Below are 19742 nucleotides of genomic sequence, written 5' to 3' on the forward strand. Positions count from 1 at the left end.
TTCTGTGTTGGCCCCAGGGCTGCAGTGGGAGCCAGAGTCATGGTGGCCCAGCCTTCCTTCCAACCCTTGCATTTGTGGAGGGAAGGCGGCCTTGGGTCAAGTGATTTAGAATCAATCCTAAGGACAGTGGAAGTCACCAAAGGGTTTAAGCAGTAGAGTGATGTGATCAGTTGTGTCTTTGTTATGTTCCCCAAAGGTGCATGAGCTTCGGGCCAGAATAAATCTTTCCTCTTTTAAGTTGATTTTCTCAGGTATTTTGTCACAGCAGCATAAAACAGACTAACACAGCCTTTAAAAAATGACGCAGGAACCCTGAGCTACAGTGGAGAGGGGATCTATGGAGATGGGCAGCAAACCAGGAGGCTGGGACAGTCGTCCAGGTCGAGTGGGATGGGCAGGTGAGACAGGGCACTCAGACTCCGGAGGTGCCGGGAGGTAAAAGCAACAGGACTCTGTGACCAAGTGGAAGGAGAGCCTGAAGAAGAGAGATGAGGAAAGGTGGCACCTGGGTCACAGAATAGTCGTGCCCTCTGGTCATAGACGTAGATTGTGATCTGAGGCACAGAGTGGGTGTCCAGCTTCACTTCAGGCTCCTGGACAGTGTCAGGACTCTAACTGGGCTTGTTTATTCTGCTAAGACATAAGTCATTGGGGCGACCTGAGATGGCATTCAGAGGTTGGTGACTTCTTGGGATCTAGGAGTTGGAGAGGCACCAGGTGTCCCACCACCAGAGTGTGGTTGGCTCCTCCAGATGCTCCTTGCGGCTAGGGGCAGATGGCTTCCCTCTCATTCCATCCCTGTCCCTGTCCCAGAATGCCCAGCACCTCCGTCACGGAGACAGGGAGGGAGGCAGCAGAGCCCCACACCTGTTTCTAGTTCATCAACAAGACAGCCCCCCCAGCCCCCCTGGAAACCTTGCAGGATTCTCAAAAATGTAAAGAAGCCCCCCTTTGCCCAGAAGCCTGGGTAGGACTCTGGCCCTTAGTAGTTCCAAGCTCTGTCTTGACTTTTTTCTCACGACCACTAGGTGGCAGGACAGCATCGTTTTATTTCCATTCCAGGGGCCCTGACTAGTCCAGGCTGCTCTTGACTCTTCTTAAAATTTATATATATATTAAAAATGTGTTCCTCATTCTCTGGTTATTGAAGAATATTTAGAAAACACAGATAAAAATTACCCAAGATAATTTAAAATTATTGTTTGTATTGTTAAAAATTTATTTAGGGGAAATAGGTATGGGTACAGTCTAAGTTCATTATGTGCCACAGTTTCTAGCTCAAGGCCCGTGTCGTCAGTGCCCTTGAAGAGGGATCTTTTTTTAAAAACATATTTATTTAGATACAGAGGCTTACTGACTTCCTTAGGGCCTCACTGAGTTGCTGAGGCTGGCTTTGAACTCGTGATCCTCTTGCCTCAGCCTCCTAAGCCCCTGGGACTACAGCATGTGCCACTGCACCTTGCAAAGAAGGATCTCACTTGATGTAAAGGTGACCCCCGGAGCACCTAGCACAGGTGACCTGCCACCCCCATGAGCCATGCAGTCCCTGCACTAGATGTAAAGTCAAGTGTTTATTGAATGCCCAGGCTGGGACTGCAGCTATTAACTAGGCTTCTTTAAGATACAGCCTGGTTGCTGGGGGAGGTTAGGAGGGGAGGTAAGGCATGGAGCCGGGACTGGACCTCCACTTCTCAGAGAAACAGTGCTGGGGGTCCCAGGAGACAGGCAGAGCCACAGGGCCATGGCAGAAATGGTGGTCAGGCTAGGCACCAACCCAGACTCTGCTGGGGAAGGTGGGTGGAAGCCACTGGCGAGGGGAGTTGGGTACTGATGACAGGAGCCACCAAGAGCCCTTGCAGTCCAAGCCCCGCAGCAGCTGCCTGGGAGAGGTTCTCCCCTAGGGCATCTCGCTCCTCTCTGGGCCATGCTCGGGGTCAGAATTCAAGAAAATAAAAGCAAAGTGGCAAACAGATCCCGGTCCCCTGTCTCACATTTCCAGCCTCCGGGGCCCTGGGGGACCTGCCGAGAGGCTGACAAGTTGATCCTTCCAGCTCCCCACAGAGAGAGCGCAGGAGCAAAGGCTTATTCTCCAAATGTGACCAAGTCCCTATTTTCGAGGCACAGGCTCGGGTCACATGGGCTGCTGCTTTGGCATCATCCTTGTTTTCCAGTCTGTCCCCTGGAGGGTGCTTAATAAATGCCACTTGGTTATAATTCTTTCTCCTGCCTGCAGCTCTCCTCCAGGGCGTGTTGTATGTAAACAGATCCCTGTTTTTAAAATGTGTTATTTGTGTAATTATAAGAACGATCAGGTGGCTACCTTTTCATTCAGAGAGGAAGCAGTGCTCTGGAAAGAGGCCAGACCTCAGCTCATTCAAAGAATTCCTTCCACATGAGGCCGGTGCTGCGCCCTGACAGCCATTGACTGAGAGAGGGCAGGTCTGGGCCCCTAAAGACATAGGAACATGAAAATCCACCCAGAGCATCTCCTTTTCAGTAAAGGAAGATGTCACATTGAGCCTTCAGACTAGTAGGTGTCTGAATGGCTAAACTGTGGAACCAACCCAGATGCCCTTCAGTAGATGAAGGGATAAAGAAGCTGTGGTATGTATACATAATGGATATTACTCAGCATTAAGAGAGAATAAAATCATGGCATTTGCAGGTAAATAGATGGAGTTGGAGAACATGCTAAGTGAAGTCAGCTGATCCCAGAAAACCAAAGGCCAAATGTCCTCTCTGATAAGTGGATGCTGATCTGTAATGGGGGGACAGGGCATGGGAAAAATGGAGGGAGGAATTTTAGTTAGGGAGGGGGTATAGGGGTAGGTAAGATGGTGGGATGAGAAAGGATATCATTACCGTAGATGCATGTATGACTGCACAAATTGTGTGACTCTACATTGTGTACAACCAGAGAAATGAAAAGTTGTGCTCCAAAATAAAAAAATAATAGATGTCTGTTCCCAAATTTGCAGAGTCATATTAGTGCCATATTGAAGCAGCTGTGTTATCTAACTAAGTAAAATAAAAGTAGAGGTGGAGTCCAATTGGACAACCTGGGATCAGATCCTGGTCCTGCCTCCCACGCTGTAGTTGAGGACCTACTGCAAGTCATGTGACTTTACTCAGCATCAGTTTCCTCATCTGTATCATGGGGATATCCATTCTCACACCAGTGGATTGGTGTGAGAATCTAATAAAATAACCAGAATGTATCTAATGAGGAAGAAATCACAGAATCATATTGTTAAAATTGGAAGACTCCTTAAAAGTTCATTTACCTAACTCCCTTCTGTTTTGAGCAACAAAAATAAGACCAGAGAGGTAAAGTAATGTATCTATAGTTACCCAGCAGGACCAGGACCAAGATACAGGCTTACTTAACTTGGAGTGTAGTGCTCCCACCCTGATGTCAAGTGCCATCCACAACTGTGGTGGCATCGAGCTGTTCAACCACATTAATCCGCCAACAGCAGTTCTTTGCTTCCACCCAAGTGGGTCAGCAAATTCAATTCTTCATACACACTGCACACTTTCTGCTTCACTTCAGCTGTGGGATGGTACAGGGACAGCTGCTGCAGCAGGATAGCAGGGACCCTCCCTCTGGTTGATAGGGCACGTTTCAGGAGTAGTGAACCACGTGCCACTAAAATGAAACATGGTCAGAGTTTAGGAACTGTGAGGCTGCGTCCTCTATGCAGATAGAATTTCTTTGGGTATTTTGGGTTCTAGCTCTTCCAGAAGGGAAAAAAAAATCAAGATGAAAAGAAAAGAGTGAGAAAAGGAGGTAAATCATCAGATTTTCAGAGTGTCTTAGTCCACTTCCTGTTGCTATAGCAGAATGCCTGAGTCTGGATGATTTATAAAGAACAGAGGTTTATTTTGGCCCACAGTTCTGGAGGCTGGGAAGCCCAAGCACATGGCACCAGCTTCTGTTTGGCTTTTCGTGAGGGATTTGTGTTGCTTCAACTCTGTGACAGGAAACAGAAGAGCAAGTGGGCATCTACAAAAGAGAGGGGAGCGTTAGAACCACCCTGTCCCTTGAGAACGACACTGATGCCTTGGTGAGGGCAGTGTGTCCATGACACAGTCACATCGTAAAGGTCCCACTGCCTCTCAATGCCATGGCACTGGAAGTTCAGCTTCAACCTGAGTTTTGGCGGGACCCACCACATCCAACTGGAACACACAGTACTAGAAATTTAAATGCTGTTAGTATAGAAGGTTAAGTCCAGTACTAGAAAAGCCACATGAGAACAGGACCTGTGGCCTCCCCAGTGAGCAAGGCTGGGGATCCCAAGTGAGAAACATGTTCTAAGGCCTTGCGTGATTCTGCCCTGTGCTCGCTGGCCTTGCGTCTGGCGAGGGCCTGTGTGCCACTCAGAAAGAGAAAGGAAGGGTGGGGTGACGCCCGGGTGTGGACCCAGGCACCTTATGTGAACTCTGGGCCTGCCCTCTATACACACAGACACCTCCTGTGTCTTCCGCTCCGTCTCCTAGGCTATTTGAAAATACGCCAGCCTTTATTGCTCCTGGATTTTTTTTTTTAAAGTTCTTTGTCCATTTTTATCATCAGAGAGAGAGAGAGAGAGAGAGAGATCTGATCATCCCTTTTTTTGGGAGAAAGAAACATGGATGTGAATCGCTTTGGGGGAAAGGGATCTGTTCTTCTCCTCGGCCTCTTACACTGGGTTTTAAAGAGGTTTAACATACCCCTCTTACAGTATGTTTCTGCAAACTGAGTTTCAGAGAAGAACGTAGAGTGCCAAGTTCTGTCTTGCTCCCAGAGCTCAGTTCACGTGGGGAGGGCTGCAGGGAGCAGGGTGGTCACCCCGCCATCAGCCGGCAGTTAGCATTGACTGCAGGTCCCCACCCAGACACTGGGAGAGGCATCTCCAAACCAGGGGCTGAGTGCGTGCTTTGGTCCTGTGTGTCTTCGTCTTCCTCCACGCACTTGGGGGTCGAGATGGGAAAGTTCATTAACCCAGGGCTGTCCCCTCGATGCAGGACCCCAGGAAGGGTTTACATTGCTGCTTCTGCAGGTCAAGGCATTGGGCGTGTCCTGGAGCCTCCTGATGTCCCTGGTGTTTCTGGTCTGACTACCTTTAGAAGGAGGGGAAAAACAGCCTGGTGAACTTGAACTGTTCGATAAAACACAGATTCACTTCCTGTCGTCGGTGCGTGTGCACGGATCTTGACACGCATGTGCGTGCCGTGTGCAGGCTTCAGTCGACCTGGCACTTGAGCGGTGGGTCACGTGTGCCTGCTCGTCATGTCACAGAGCTGCAGGATGCGGTGTTCCGCGGTCACTCCGCCTCTTGCTCGGCCTTCCCGCCGCTGTTCTGGGTTTTACTTTTAAGGCTCCTTCCGCTGGCTGCCTGTTCACGGAAGGGGTTTCCCCTCCCCCTGGACCCCGCGCTGCTCCTAGAAAGTTGCCTTTGCCCTGGGGAGGCGTCCGGGGGTGGGGGCTGCTGCAGGGTGGAGGCCGGCCAGTTTCTGCCGGTCAGCAGAGAAGGGAGAGGCCAGTGTGACCTTCCCAGCGGGGGTTTGAATGGTCCTATGGAAAACTCCAGCGTGCAGCTCACTGCTGATTCAGTCGCAGGCCCTCAGGGCCCGCGGGGCCTGTGCCAGTCTCCTGTCCCCTGCGGAGCTCGGAGCATGTTGAGTTTTTATTATTACAGAGAAGAGGGAAACTCGCTCCCTGTCGTCGCCGGGCGAAGTCTGCTTCTGCTGCAGAGGGGGCCCCTTCCGGATGGGGACGCCAGGTACCGCCCTGCACCTCCTTTTCCTCCCTGTTAAGACCATGGGGATGCCCTCTGTGGAAGCCATGAATGAATCATCCCCCAAATATTTAGACAGAGTAGCTAGCAAACCCGAGCCCTGGGGAGGCGCAGGCCCAAGCTCTGCTTAGTGTTTGCTGAAGAATGTCTGCAAACACGAAGCAGCTACTGGGAGTCCTGTCCACAGAGGCACTTTAGGGAACAAACAGGAGTCGGTTTGCAAGCTTCTCTTCCCTTCCAAACACAGAAAGGCGTCATTCAGGTTGTGAGCAGCTCCCGGGGATCTGGGAGAGAATGAGACCTGTATTTATCTACTCCAGCGATGGAACCCAGAGGGGATTGTGAAAACTCCACTGCGCGCTCTCTGAGGCTTGCCACCTCCTTGTCAGGCAGTCAGAATACTTTTATTCTGTAGTGTTTTGGGGGGATGAGCTGCTGGAGATTCTTCAAGGAGGCCTTTCATCTAAAAACCCAGCAGAGCTTGGTTGTAAATTTTTGACTCTTGGTTGTGGTGAAAATGTACCACGCTGGCCTCACACCGAGATCAGAGGTTGCAAGAACTGGCTCTGGACCTGAGAAGTTGGGATAATCTGGTTCCTTCCTGGTAGCTGATCAGGCACGATCTGTGTTCCTGGCAGAGGTTTGCACTCACCCGCCCGCCCCCAGGAAGTGAAGATAAAGGTACTTGCCGGTGTGGGCCAGGAAGCAACCCCACGAAGCAGGGTGGTGGGGCTGGCCGTCTCTTGGACCTGTTCTGGGGATGGGCTTCCCAGTGCACTTTAGGGCACACTTCAGTGACTTTCTAATCATCCCACCAGGATATCAAGTTTGTTGTGATCTTGCCTGTTCGGCGCTAAGCTCAGTGACTTAGTGGCCAGATTTATTATTATTCTTTTAAAACCTGCAGCCAATTGTGGGACTCCTGAGCTTTTAAGAGGATTTTGAACTTTGAATTCACGGGTCTGATTTATCGTGGACTTTGCATTTAACAGCAGCTTCCAAAGCAAGAACCCTTTGTTTCTTCTTAGCAGAATAATCTTGGGGAAGAAAGTCTTCCAAAAGTAAAAGGAGCCAAGAGAAAGGCAAGGTTTATCTGCAGACAGTTGGCTGAGGCAGAGTGGAGGGGGTTGATGGGTAGAATGGGAAGCAGTAGAATCTGGCTTATCAGAACTCCAGGGCCAGTTTTCTACCATGTGGTCCGCACTGGGCAGAATCAAGGGATAACGACTGTCTGTGCACGTTGTAAAGCCTGAGTCCCTGAAAACATCCATGATGCTTGTTCGCCACCCAAAAAATCCCTGAGGAGGTCCCTCTGCCCGGTGTCCCATTTAGGAGAGGACGTGCATGTCCAGGTCTTCTGCAGGAAGTTCATAAAACAGGGCAACAAGAACAGCCACGTGTAGGAAGTTGTATACCTGGGATGATGACCGGCTGGAGAATGTTTTAATCTGGACCTTTGAAAGCTGCTTATTTCCTCCTAGGCCCCTCCCCAAGACCCTGTGGAGCCCCGCTGCAGAGCTCTGCCATCTTCTTGCAGGGGGCTAGTTCCCTAGCCCCCGGGCCCTTTCTTCTGTCCACCCAGTTGTTAATCTGACCCCACAGGTGATTTCTGGGCAGATGCTAACTCCTTTTTAGCTGCTAGAACCGGCAAAGTGTGCCTCTGCTGGCTGAGCCCAGAGGGAATTTCTGCTCACACCCAGGGGACCCCAAAAGATGTGTTACACATGAGAAATGTTCTTGGATGGCGTTGCCTGGGGTGGCATCTCCTGGGAGCCTTTGGTGATGGTGTTACTGTAGCTGTGACTCAGTGCTGGGCCCTGCTGTCTGAGCTGAGTGAACTTATCAGGTTTCAGAGTCATGAATCTCACCCTCCGCCCTAAAGACACCACGCTGCTGCCCAGGGTGCCCCCCAGAGGGCCCGCGCCCTGCAGCTTGGTACATTTGACGTTCTGGTCCAGAGCTGCAGGGCTGAGAGGCTGTGTCCACACAGAGAGGTGATGCTATGGTGAGGCCAGCTGCGCTCTGTCCCACACGGGACACAACACCATCCTCCAGAAGGCTCTTTATGCAAATATGATCCGCCAGGAAAGGGGGCCAGCACCTTCTCTGCTCTGATGGGCCCCAGAAATAGCTGAGGGGAACAGAAAGATCAGAGGCCACGCTGTGGGCAGATGGTCTGTGCCATGGGCCTCAAACTTGAGAGTGTCTGAGCCTCTGCGGGAAAACTCGCCAGCCTGGCTCCACTTGCTCTACGTCTAGGGCAGGATTGGAATCTCAGCTCGGAAAGCCATCCGGGAATAGGAGAATGGTGCTCTTTCTTGGAGTAAGTCAGGCCCTGCCCCGTCCAGCTTCGATTAGGTCATGCTCTGTGAAGTGGGGCGGGAGCCTCAGAATCGTTCCTGGAATTAAATGAGAAAAATGCCAAGGGGTAAGTGAGCAAAACCTTAACTGTATTTATATTGTGTGAGTGTTGACATGGAGGAATGAAAAGTTTAAAATATTAAGGAGAAGGTTACAATTGCTCAGGAAGATGGGGTCTCCAGGGAGCCTTTAAAAACTAGCACAAAAATGTACGAAGCCAGTAATCTTCAACACAGGCCAGGTCTTGAGGTCCCGTTGTAGCGGCAAACGACTTTTAACTCTTTAAATAGTAATTTTTAGGTTAATGTTTAAAATAACCCATGTAATTTAAAAAGCTGTACCGGGAAGATTCTTTCCCTCTTGCCTGCGGTCCTGCTGCTAGCTGCCCATAACACAGGTGACCGACCACTTTTGATGATAGACAGTAATAGCTTGAATCATGATAGTGACATTTCTTTCCCACTTACTACATGCCACGCGCTTTTAGTGCTTCGTGGCTGTCCACTTGTTTCTAAGTCTGAGGTAGCTGCCGTTATTGTGTCCTCCTTACAAGTGAGGGAAGTGAGGTACAGAGAGGTTAAGCAACCTGGGGTGTGATCACACAGCTCTGTGGTGGAGCAGGGATTCAAACCCAGAGGCAGTGCGACCCCAGAACCCAGGGATTTATCCACAGCACCATCCTCCAGGAGGCTCTCTGTGCAATTATGAGCCAATTGAAGAAAACAGTTTTATTTTCTTCTCAGTTTCCCCCTCAGGCAGCCTGAGCCCCGTGGGTCTGCACTTCAGTCTTGCTCCCTGGTGGGCACTGCCCTCTGGAGCTCGTCCCCATCGGCACAGCCTCATTCTTCGCAGGAGAGTGATGGTGATTTAAGACCCACCCCCGCCCGCTTCGTGGTCCAGCCACGGACTAGACCTTCCTGCTGTTCTGCTGGCTCTTAGAGGGAGTGAGTCCCTAGGTGAATAGACAAATTGAGGCCTGTCATGAAGGTGCGAGATTGGGATTGAGAGGGGCAGGGAAATGCAGGAGGAAAACCTGGCCTTCCAAAAGGGCTTCCAGGTAGGACTGGATCTCACCTCAGAAGGACTCCACAAGAGAACCCCCAGCCAGGGGTCACCCTGAAAAGCTTCCTTCTCTATAGTCTTTTCCTCCTGACTGGGGACCCTTGAACCTGAGTGGATACCTAGTTAATGCCTCTGGAATGCTCTGCTGGCCCGAGGGTCACTGGTTGGGGGCAGGCGGGGCCTTGCTCTATTGTATTTTGTCTTCATTCCTTTTCGGAATATTACTGAGTACCTACTGTGTGCAGCACTCTTGTAGAAGCTGGGAAACATCAGTGAACCAGGCAGGCTCCGCCAGACCAGGTGATGTGGGCCTCCCAGGGTCCTGCTGGAACCAGCAGCAAGATACCCTGTGAACTAGGGTGGTGGTGCTCAGAGACAGCTCAGCAGGGCGTGCGTGACCTATAGGGCTTTACTGGGTCCCCCTGTGCCCTGTGAGCCTCCACGAGCTGTCCACAGGGCTGAGCCTGTGCAGGGGAGCACAGCCCCAGGGACACCGTCACAGAGATCCTTGTCTTTGCCAACCTGTCCTCTGACTTCCTCAGGTCACATGGTGAAGCGTGGCTACCAGCAATTCTCATGTTAGTCCTTTGAGAGAAACTGATTCTTTTCCTCAATTCCAGTTTCAAATTTCCAGGCAAGAGAATTGACCCAGCCTAGAGATCAGGAATCCTTGGGACACTCAGAAATGGCCACAGGGTCAAGGGACCTCTATGGCAAATCACTTTCTGCCAATAGGGTGGCTCTTGCCACAGTCTTGAAGGGAGACTTGGAGAATTGGGGTCTATCATCCCCCAGAGAGAAGGTGTCCCCCACTTCTGGGAGCTATCAGGAGGGGGACTAATCTCAGAGGCTCATTCTTGCAGAATGCATCTGTCTGCAGGGGACTTTGGTCTCCCTCTGTTTGGCCTGGGTCCTCCTTGTCAGTGGGTCTCTCCAGGTACTGCTGTGGCGATCACCGCTCTGGCTTGGTCCCCCAAAACTGGCTCTTAGGACAAATCCGATCAGACTGAACTGATAATCACACTGTAATGCACCTCTGTGGTCTGGGAAGACATGGTTTAAGGAAAAGCTGTTTGGGTTAGAAAGAAACATTAACATTGACTGACTCAAATCCAGAAAGAGGAAGCAGATATCAAGTTCACTTTGAAAAATCAGAGTTCAGTTTGAGGGCAGGACAGATAAGGGAACTTTTGTGGTATTTATCAGGGCTAAAAATTACACTGTATGTTTCATTTTAAGGTACACATCATAACTATGTGTATGTATCTTTATTCCCCAATGGTGTTCTACTTTTTCACAAAATTAATTTGAATTAACTAAGAAATTAATTAATTTTCGATTTCCATCCTGATAGAAGCAGAGACCTTTCATTTTTCGTGTAACCTGTACCCAGCCTGATTTTTTCTTGTAAAACATGTTGGCTGAGATGTTTTTTCTTATAAAAGATATTTTGCTCTTTGCTGAGGATGAGCTAATGGCACCTTTAAAAAAGTCACAGCTTGTTTATTACTTGGTGGTTGTCCTGTAGATCTGAATCTCAGACTATAGAAGTAGAAATTCATCTCTTCAAGAACACGGTACATGACATGTGACTTCCAGCTGGCCACAGCTCCCTGTAGGGTTTTCAAATGGCCTTCAGGGCCCAAGAATCTTGCTGTTAAGTTTTCTCTCCTTTTACCCCTTTCTGGTCTTTTCTTGAAAGGTTGAGGAGAATGCTGGATGAAGCCCACCCTGAAGCTGCCTTTGGTTGAAAGGTTCAGTCAGTCAGGGGCCAGGTATAAGAAAAGCCACAGCTTAGACACCAGCTTCCCCGAGTAACCTGGGAGAAGAGTAAGTCCTGTCCTGAGTTTCCCTATCAAAGATAGGGTTTGATCAAAGAAAAACACTCTAGTAAAGCCCGCTCTGGGAGGCATGCCAGCCCTGAACGTCAACTTTCCTGTCTGTGCAAATGCAGAACAGGCAACAGGTCACTCAAGCGCCTGCCCGTAGGTGGCTGGTGCCAATGAGGAGCAGCTGCACTGTCACACCATGTTTATTTCTGGGGTTCCACTGCCCGGAGCTGGGCCTGCTGTGCCCACTCACCCCGAGCCAGTTACTTTACCACCCAGGCCTCACCCGCTCATCCTTAAAGCGGGGGTTATGGTGACACCCACCTCTGTCTTTGGGGTGCTGTCAGAATTCAGTGAGAAAATGCAGCTGGGAACTTTCACCCGCGGCAGGCACTGACCGGTTGATGGTTATTATTACCTGTAAGGTGGGCCTCATCCTCCAACCCACCTACCTCCAGGTCCTCTGTGAGGACCAAAGTTTGTGCATGTGATCGACTGTGCGTGCGTATGTTCCCACGCACGCCAGCACCGTCAGTCCTCATCAGCAGGGTGGAAATGAGGAAGTCCTGCTTCTGCCCATGAGCTTGTCCTTGGACAGGGCCACAGAGCCCTTTGCTGACGCTCATGTCTGGAGGGGGAAAATCTTCACAAGGAGCACCTACTGCCACCTGTCTAACTTTGTGACAGTCACAGAGGGCTGCACCTGCTGCCTGTGACCAGCTCCATTGATAGGAGAGGATGTAGGTGCTCTGAAGGGCAGTGATTCCCTGGCCCAGGTCACACAGGGGAGTGGACACAGCTCTGCCATCCCAAGTCCAGGGCTCCTTGGTGCGGTGCTGCCTTCTGGGGACATGGTGTGAAGCAAAGCTGGCATTGCTGAGCACAGAGGGGTGGGGGAGGAGCCCTGAGAAGGCAAGAGAAGGGATTCAGGATATTCTCTAAAAATACAATGGCGTCTCGGAAGAAATGGGACCTCGGGAAGGTGGAGGACAAGGTCACGTCAAAGTGGAGGGATACCAAGAAGGAATCAGACATTAGACACACACAGCCCGTCAGGAATCCGGGCCAAGGCAGGAAGGGAGGGAGAAAGGCCTCTTCCCCTCAGAGATGCTGAGAACACGTTGGCCAGGAGCGAGCTTCACCCTTGCTTCGCCTCCTCCACCTCGGGGTGAGAGCACCACAGCAGAATGGTGAGTCGTCCTGACTGATGCTCCCGGGTGCGGGGTCTCACTTCTCAAAGAGCACGTCCACTCCACCCGTCACTGCCTGAACAATCCCCTGCCTCCCGTGGACCTTGGTTTCCACATCCATACAGTGAGGGATAAGATTCAGTCGATCAACCTGTTCACATCAGAAGTATTTATTGAGCACCTACATGCCACTCCTTGTTCCGTGTGTTGGGAGTTCAGCGATTTTCGAACAGATGAAAGTCTGTCCCCTCCTGGTGCTCGTGTTGGCCTGGAGATTGGCAGGGCTGCTTCCCACTCTCCCTTGACGTGGGTCCCCTGCCCTCTTGGAATGGCTTGTGCTCCCACCACAATACCTGCATGCCAGACTTGGCAGACTGGACCACCAGTCATCTGGAGATAAGAAGGGCCCTCCTTTCTTTTTTAAATTGCCCTGTTCCTTTTTTTCTTTTTAAATATGCATTTTTAAATTATGACATTTCCACATGGAAAAGCACACACGTGAATTTTCCCTGACACTCGCATGTAACCAGCACTTATACCAGGGAACAAAACATGACACACACTTGACAGACAGTCCTTGGGTCCCTTCTGGTCCCTAAGCCTCCGACTGCTGGAAAAACCATCTGCAGACGTCCAGTTCCAGGTGTTAGTTTTCTAAGCGCTGCGGGTGCCTTTTCTGTTTGGCTCTTCACCGACCGTTGTAGTTGTGAGGTTTGTTCTCGTTGCTCCATGTTGTCAAGGTCCGTTCCTTCTCATACTGTCTGTTTCACAGCATGAATGTTCAGCAGTTGAGACACTCTGCTGTGAATGGATTATTTCCTGTTTGGGGCGATTGCTGGGAACCTTTGGGTAAACCTGTCTGCGCTCCAGGCAGTCCCTCTGTCCTCGGGTGTGTGTGAGCTCAGTGTTAGTGGAATCTGCCAGTTTTGCACAGTGGAAGTACAAAGTAGGTTCCCCCAGCAATGTGTGATCATTCCAGACGCTGAACACTCAGTTTCTTTCACACGGTAGCCATTCTGGTGAGTGTGTCCTGATCACATTGTGATTTTAATTTGCATTTCTCTGACATCTAGCAGAATTTACCAGGAAACCCGTTTAAACATGACAGTTCAACAGGGCCATCTGTCCACCTCAGGTCTGCACCCTGTGACTTTCCTGGGCACAAAGGGCCATGACTCTTCCGCAGCCCCTAACTGGTTTTATATTTTTCCCAGTAAGAAGAATAAAAATGGTTCCACGAGATCTGTCAGGATCCCCCGGGACCGCGTGCCGACATATCAGTACAACATGAATTTTGAGAAGGTGGGGAAATGCATCATCATCAACAACAAGAACTTCGACAAAGTGACAGGTGGGTGCTGTGGCCTGGGTTCCCTCTCCCATTCCATTCCATTTTCTCCAGTTTGTGTCAGACATTCAACAGAGAAATGCTGCGATGCTGTGCCCATGTCCTGTCTCAGTCAGCTGTCCTCCAAAGGTGACCTTCTTGGAGGGGCGGGGATACAGAGAAACCAGGAACTTGCAGTCCAGTGTCCCACCGTGTACATTAGCTGATAAGGGACTTTGACCAAGGGCCACCAAGGCTAGGAATCAAGGGGCCTGTCTGTCATTGAGTGGGCTGAGAGCTACAGGAAGAGGGCAGGAGGCGTCCCCCCTCCTGTGCATTTGCTCCTCATTTCATTTGCTTATTGAAATCGTGACCTCGGAAGGTGTTTTATGTACTCAGAGGATGTACTTTGGAGCTGCCACCGGCACCTGGGCACCTGGATTCCCTGGGCACCTGGCTCAGTGGTACCCTGCACCCAGCACTGCCCATTGGTGGCTCTGCTTGATTCCCACAGGTATGTGTGTCCGAAACGGAACCGACAAAGATGCAGAGGCCCTCTTCAAGTGCTTCCGGAGCCTGGGTTTTGACGTGACCGTCTATAATGACTGCTCTTGTGCCAAGATGCAGGATCTGCTGAAACGAGGTGAGCGCTCCCCCTCCTCTGCCTTCCTCCTGTGTGGAGAGGAGCCGTGTCCGGCGGGTCTCGGGAGCACAGAGAGTTTGCCGCCTGGGGATGATTCTTCCTCTGGCCACTCTGTGACTGTGCTGCCAGAGGCGGGTCTCTTTCAGAAAACTAGAGTATCTCCGGAAAAGCAGCTTAATTAAGCTCTCACAAGAGAAACAGGTGTGAACATACAGAATGGGTGTAGCTTCATAGGACTGATTCCTAGAGAGGCAAGAAATGTATAGCCCCTTGTGCAGAATGGAGTTGAGATGGAAACTTTTCCCCGTGGCAGATGGAGAATAATAATCCCCATATACTTCAGAACTGCAGCACGTCCACGATTTCATTTCACTAAATCTTTATCACAAACCCTGCGATGTTGGCTCCCAGCAGTACCATGCTCATTTTATAAATGTGGGGATAGAGACATACTGAAGAGGAAATTATGAACGGAACCAAACCCCAGCCCGTCTTCCAATGTGTTTTATGTCCCACACCATCTAATGGATGTCACTTAGGTTACTCTGGAATTTAGGGCTTGTTTGAAGATCAAGTTGTACAGATTCATTTGACAGTGACCCAGAGGGAGTAGACAGTTCATTGCTGCTTTTCTTAGCTGCCGTCTAGAAAAGAAGACGACTCTACCCTCTTTTTTTTTTTTAAACTAGGCATCAGTTTTAATTAGGCTTTTTTCTAATTTCTTCAAACTTGAATCTTATAATTTGAACTCCTCTGCCCTAGTAGGTCGTGTAATAGAACACCCTGGGAATCGGGAGTTCCGTTGTGGGTCTGGTACCAGTGCCAACAGCTGGGTGCCCTGGGCCAGGCAACTGTACCTTTCTCATCTCTACTTTCCTGAAATGTGGACCATGCTCCCAGCTCCGCTGGTTTCCTGGGGTTGGAGGATTAACTTTGCCAAGTATAATAGCCTCCATAGGCACGAGGGCAGGGGTTGGTTTCTGTTCTTGGGAAAGGTGAATTCTGCCCCAGCCCAGAGCATGTCACGTCGTATCCTATCAAAACAGTAAAGCAGGGATTTTCCTTGACTGTGTGTGTTCTGGGTCCCAGGGAGGATGAAACTCTCACTTTCCAACTCTGTCCTGATTCATTTTATCTTAAAATAAGCTAAGAACTCCAACATTCATCACCTTCACCTTGTCCCTCTATTATCAAAACTAACACAGAAGTCACCAGGCAGATCCTCGCACAGGTGACTCAGTGATGGGAACAGCAGAGGCCACGCCTGCTCTCTGGAACCATTGAAGCAGAGGGCTTGGCAGCACCATTGGAGCATGGCTCCCAGGCTCCGATGCTTGTGCCCCCTGTGGCCAGTGCTGTGGCACCCCTGCGAGATTCCATCCATGTTTCATCTGTGAAAGAAGAAAAATGAGACCTTCTGCATGGGGCCCAGTGAGAATAATAAGACGGTCTGTGTGAAGTACCTGGATAGGTGTCGGCACAGAGTAGGTGCTCATGAAATGTTAAGTGTCATTCTTTGCCCCGTCACTGATCACAGAGAAAAATTTGTATCATGATAAAAGCTGCCGTTTTAATCATCTTTATGTGTGGAGCGCAGTGGCATTAAGCATGTCCACGTTGCTTACAAACATCACCACCGTCCACCTCCAGAATTCTCTTCATCTTCCGTAACTGAAGCATCAAATCTATTAAACACTAGCTCCCTATGTCCCCTTCCCCGCAGCCTCCGGCCACGGCCATTCGACTTTCTCTCTGTGCACTTTACTACTCTTGGTACCTTGTCAAAGTAGAATTACACAGCATTTGTCCTTTAATGACTGGCTTATTTCATTGACATAACGTTTTATTTTCTCTAGCCAAATGCCTGCATGAGGCCCACTTGACAAATATTAACTGATTAAACAGGTTCTGCCACCTCTACTTACAAACAAGGAAACCAAGGCATCAATGGTTAAGTAACCTGCCCGTTGTCCCAGACCCGGCCAATGGCAGGGCCATGCCCTTCTGCTCCCCAGTGTGCTGCCTTCTGACAGCTACTTGGCTCCTGGGTCCTCGGGGTCACTCTTCGTGAAGCCACTCCACCCAGGGTGTAGACCAAGTGAGAATTTCAGAATTCTCTAACTTCCTTCCACTCGTCCCCACTCAGAGGGTCACCGCAGACAGTCCCGTGCTTTGAGTGGAGCCCTATCCCTGACCTCCTCCACCTCTCGCTGGTCCCCCTCCAGCAGTCCTGGGCGGCTGCCTTCTTCCCTCTGGGGGTGCCACATCAGAGGTCCACAGGGCTTCAGTCTTAATTTTCAGTGTTCACGTTGCTTGCCTGCAGCTTCTGAGGAGGACCATTCCAACTCAGCCTGCTTTGCCTGCATCTTATTAAGCCACGGAGAAGAAAATTTAATTTACGGTAAAGATGGCGTGACACCAATAAAGGAATTGACGGCCCATTTTAGGGGAGATCGATGCAAAACCCTTTTAGAAAAACCCAAGCTCTTCTTCATTCAGGTAATCATTTTTCTAAAGTCAATACGACTGCAAATGGGAAAAGACTGTAGGGTGACTGGGGTGGCACTGTCTTTGCAAATCTCCGTTTCTATGGGGCATGCAAATTTGGGTTGGTTTTTCTGCTCTAAGTGGTTGGTTTATGTATTTGCCTTGGATCCCAAAGGAGGAAGGTTTCTTTAAGACTTGCAACACTTTGCCTCGCTGCCTAACTGGGATCATCATTCATTCACTTATTCATCCGAGGACCACAGAGCTCCTCGTATGGGCCTGATATCACTGTCCCTGGCATCTGGACACAGCAGTGAACGGCCTGTGCCTTTCTGTTCCCAACTCCATGAAGTGATCTCTCCTTTCATTTTTAGGCTTGTCGAGGGACAGAGCTCGATGACGGGATCCAGGCTGACTCAGGGCCCATCAATGACACCGATGCTAGTCCCAGACATAAGATCCCTGTGGAAGCCGACTTCCTCTTTGCTTATTCCACAGTCCCAGGTATCCAGTCTGCTGCCTCTGCTCACCTTACCAGTCAATTCCACCATCAGACTGAAGCCTCGAGGCCTCTCCCTATTTCCCGTTGCTGCGTGAATTAATTGTAGTTTGAACATCCCTCATCCAAAATGATTTCAATCTGAAACTTTTTGAGCCACCAACGTGCTCAAAGGTTTGGATTTTGGAGCTTTTCAGATTTTGCGTTTTCTTGTTAGGATGCCCCATCAGTAAAGACCATGTAAATGATCCAAGACCTAAACACTGAAATCTGAAACACTTCTAAGCATTTTGGATGAGGGATACTCAACCTGTCCTGTAAACACAGTGGCTTATGACAAATGCATTGGTTGCTATTCTGGCAATCAGAGTCCCCAAATGAGTTGTCAGAATCACCTTCCTTCTGGAAGCTCAGCGGGGAAACCCATTTCTTTGCCTTTTCCTACCATGTCGGAGCTGCCTGCGTTCCTCGGCTGTGTCCTTTCCTCCATTTAAAGCCAGAAACCTCACATCTCTCTGACCCTTCCTCTGTTCTCATGTTGCTCCCTCTTTCTGACCACAGCTGCAAAGGGCTCTAGTGATTAGACTAGCGCACCTGGGCAACCCGGAGTCCCCTCTCATCTCAGTTCTATGACCTTAATCACATTGGCAAAGACCTTTTTGCCACATAAGATAATATGGTGACAGGTTCCAAGGTAAGGATGTGGACATCTTTGGGGACCGTTATTCTGCCTGTTCACTTTTCTGCCCAGAGAAGCTGAATTCTCTCACTTGTTCCTATTATTATTAGGAAGTCATTATAAAAACAAACATTTCTTCCGTGCTTTATAATTTACAGTGGGACTTTGTGTCTTTTACGTTGTGTCATCCTTATGATAAAAATGTAGTTAGTTAGAAAAGGTGTTATGGTGTCCTGATTTTACAGATGGAAAAATTAAAATGAGCTTGAGAGATGTGCCCAAGGTCAGGCAGAGATTTCATACACCACTTCTGGGCCAGGATTCCTTCACACTCACAGGTACCAGAAAATGCCAGTTGTGAGCAAGCCTCCTCATTATTTACCAAGCACCGTGCTTTCCTGAGACTGTTCCATGAAAGTCCTTCCTTTATTTTGGATGCAAACCATCACTGAGTTAGAATTCTCCCAGCTGCAATGACAGTTTTGTCAAGTGGTTGGTGCAGTGGTTTTGGTTATAGTAAATAGGTTGGTGTGTTTGAAAAAACCAGCCCTGGCAGGATCTACAGATAGGATCTTAAGAGAACAATAACTTCACAAGTTTTAAGGATCATTTAAGATATAAAGTAATTTGGCCTTCCTGATCTTGGGAAGGAGGCAGCGTAAGGGAAGTCATATGTTACTGTAAACAGACGTGGTGGTAGAGTTGTAGGTGCTCTGAGCAAAGTCTCAGGGAACTCAGGGAAGAAAGATGAACTCTTCTAGGGAGGCAGGCAAGAGAGTTGTTCCTTAAAAGGAGCTTCTGTAACTGAGTCCTGAAAATTCAGAGAAGGGGAAGAGAAGGATGATTTGCCAAGCAGGTCAAATAGCCGAATGCATTTAGCTAAACTTAAGATTGTATCAAGATTTATCAGTTAACTCAGGCTGCTATAACAAAATGCCATGGACTGGATGGCTTAAACAACAGTTTTAGAGACTGGGAAGCCCAAGATCAAGGTGCTAAACGATTTGGTTGCTAGTGAGGTCTTGTAAATGGCTGTCTTCTTACTGTATCCTCACATGGCCGGGAGAGATAGAGCATGAGTGGGTGAGGTCTCTGGCGTCTCCGCCAATAAGGACCCTAATTCTGTAGGATCAGGGACTCACTCTTGTGACGCCATTTACTCCAAACTATCTCTATAAAGGTCCTGTCTCCAAATACAGTTATATTGGAGGCTGGAACTTCAACATATGAATTTGGGGGTGGAGGGCACATTTCACTCCATAGCACAGCATGTGACAGGGCATAGCAAGGGTCCCTGTTGTCATGGGCCCTTTGTGATACACTAAGCAGCCTGAACTTCATTCTGATAAAGAGGTGCACGGAAGCTATTTTGGGTGCTAGTCACAAGATGACATTTGAACTTTTGAATGGTTACCTTGGAGCCCCTGTAGGTCAGAGGTCAGAGGTCACAAAACCAAGGAGATGGTAGTCTATGCCCAGCCTCATCAGGATACTATATTGAATGAGATAATGTATGTGCCCTACTAAAGCCCTAGTTCAGGCCACATGCAAGTAGTTACCAGTACCTTGCACTGCGGGAGAGAATTCCAAATCACTTTACACAGTAGCTTATTATTTACTTACTATATATTGACATTTATTTTGGAACTGGTTGTTATAAAAATTATGATGACCTAGTTATCATTCACCTGGTGTGACCCAGTGGTAGTAAGAGGTAGAAGCACAGCTCATCATGGAAACCAAAGACAACCAACTTTATTGTTCTTGCACTCTCTTTTTAAATGAAGGTGGGGGAGTGGGGGGGCCTGGGGGGAGTGGACTCTTCCCTTGTCTCTGGATGAAAATCACAGTAGGTCCTTAGATTTGCTGCTATGCTAAGACA

General features: G+C 49.3%; 1 protein-coding gene across 4 annotated transcripts in view; it reads left to right on the forward strand.

Annotated features, from left to right (window-relative positions):
• Casp7 (caspase 7) overlaps positions 1-19742 on the forward strand; it is a 32455-nt gene that overhangs the window by 9866 nt on the left and 2847 nt on the right. For 3 of the 4 annotated variants that reach the window (XM_046449919.2, XM_046449918.2, XM_046449920.2), the window contains exons 3-6: positions 13440-13576; positions 14067-14195; positions 16519-16694; positions 17057-17186. In XM_046449919.2, coding sequence (XP_046305875.1) covers positions 13440-13576; positions 14067-14195; positions 16519-16694; positions 17057-17186 — 572 coding nt within the window. Of the gene's footprint in view, positions 1-5280; positions 5769-13439; positions 13577-14066; positions 14196-16518; positions 16695-17056; positions 17187-19742 lie in introns of those variants that run through there. The other variant, XM_046449917.2, reaches the window with a different exon arrangement.

The sequence above is a fragment of the Marmota monax genome, unplaced genomic scaffold (genome assembly GCF_021218885.2).
Source record: "Marmota monax isolate L192 unplaced genomic scaffold, Marmota_monax_Labrador192_F-V1.1 WCK01_AAM20220418_F8-fsc00004, whole genome shotgun sequence".
Taxonomy (NCBI): domain Eukaryota; kingdom Metazoa; phylum Chordata; class Mammalia; order Rodentia; family Sciuridae; genus Marmota; species Marmota monax.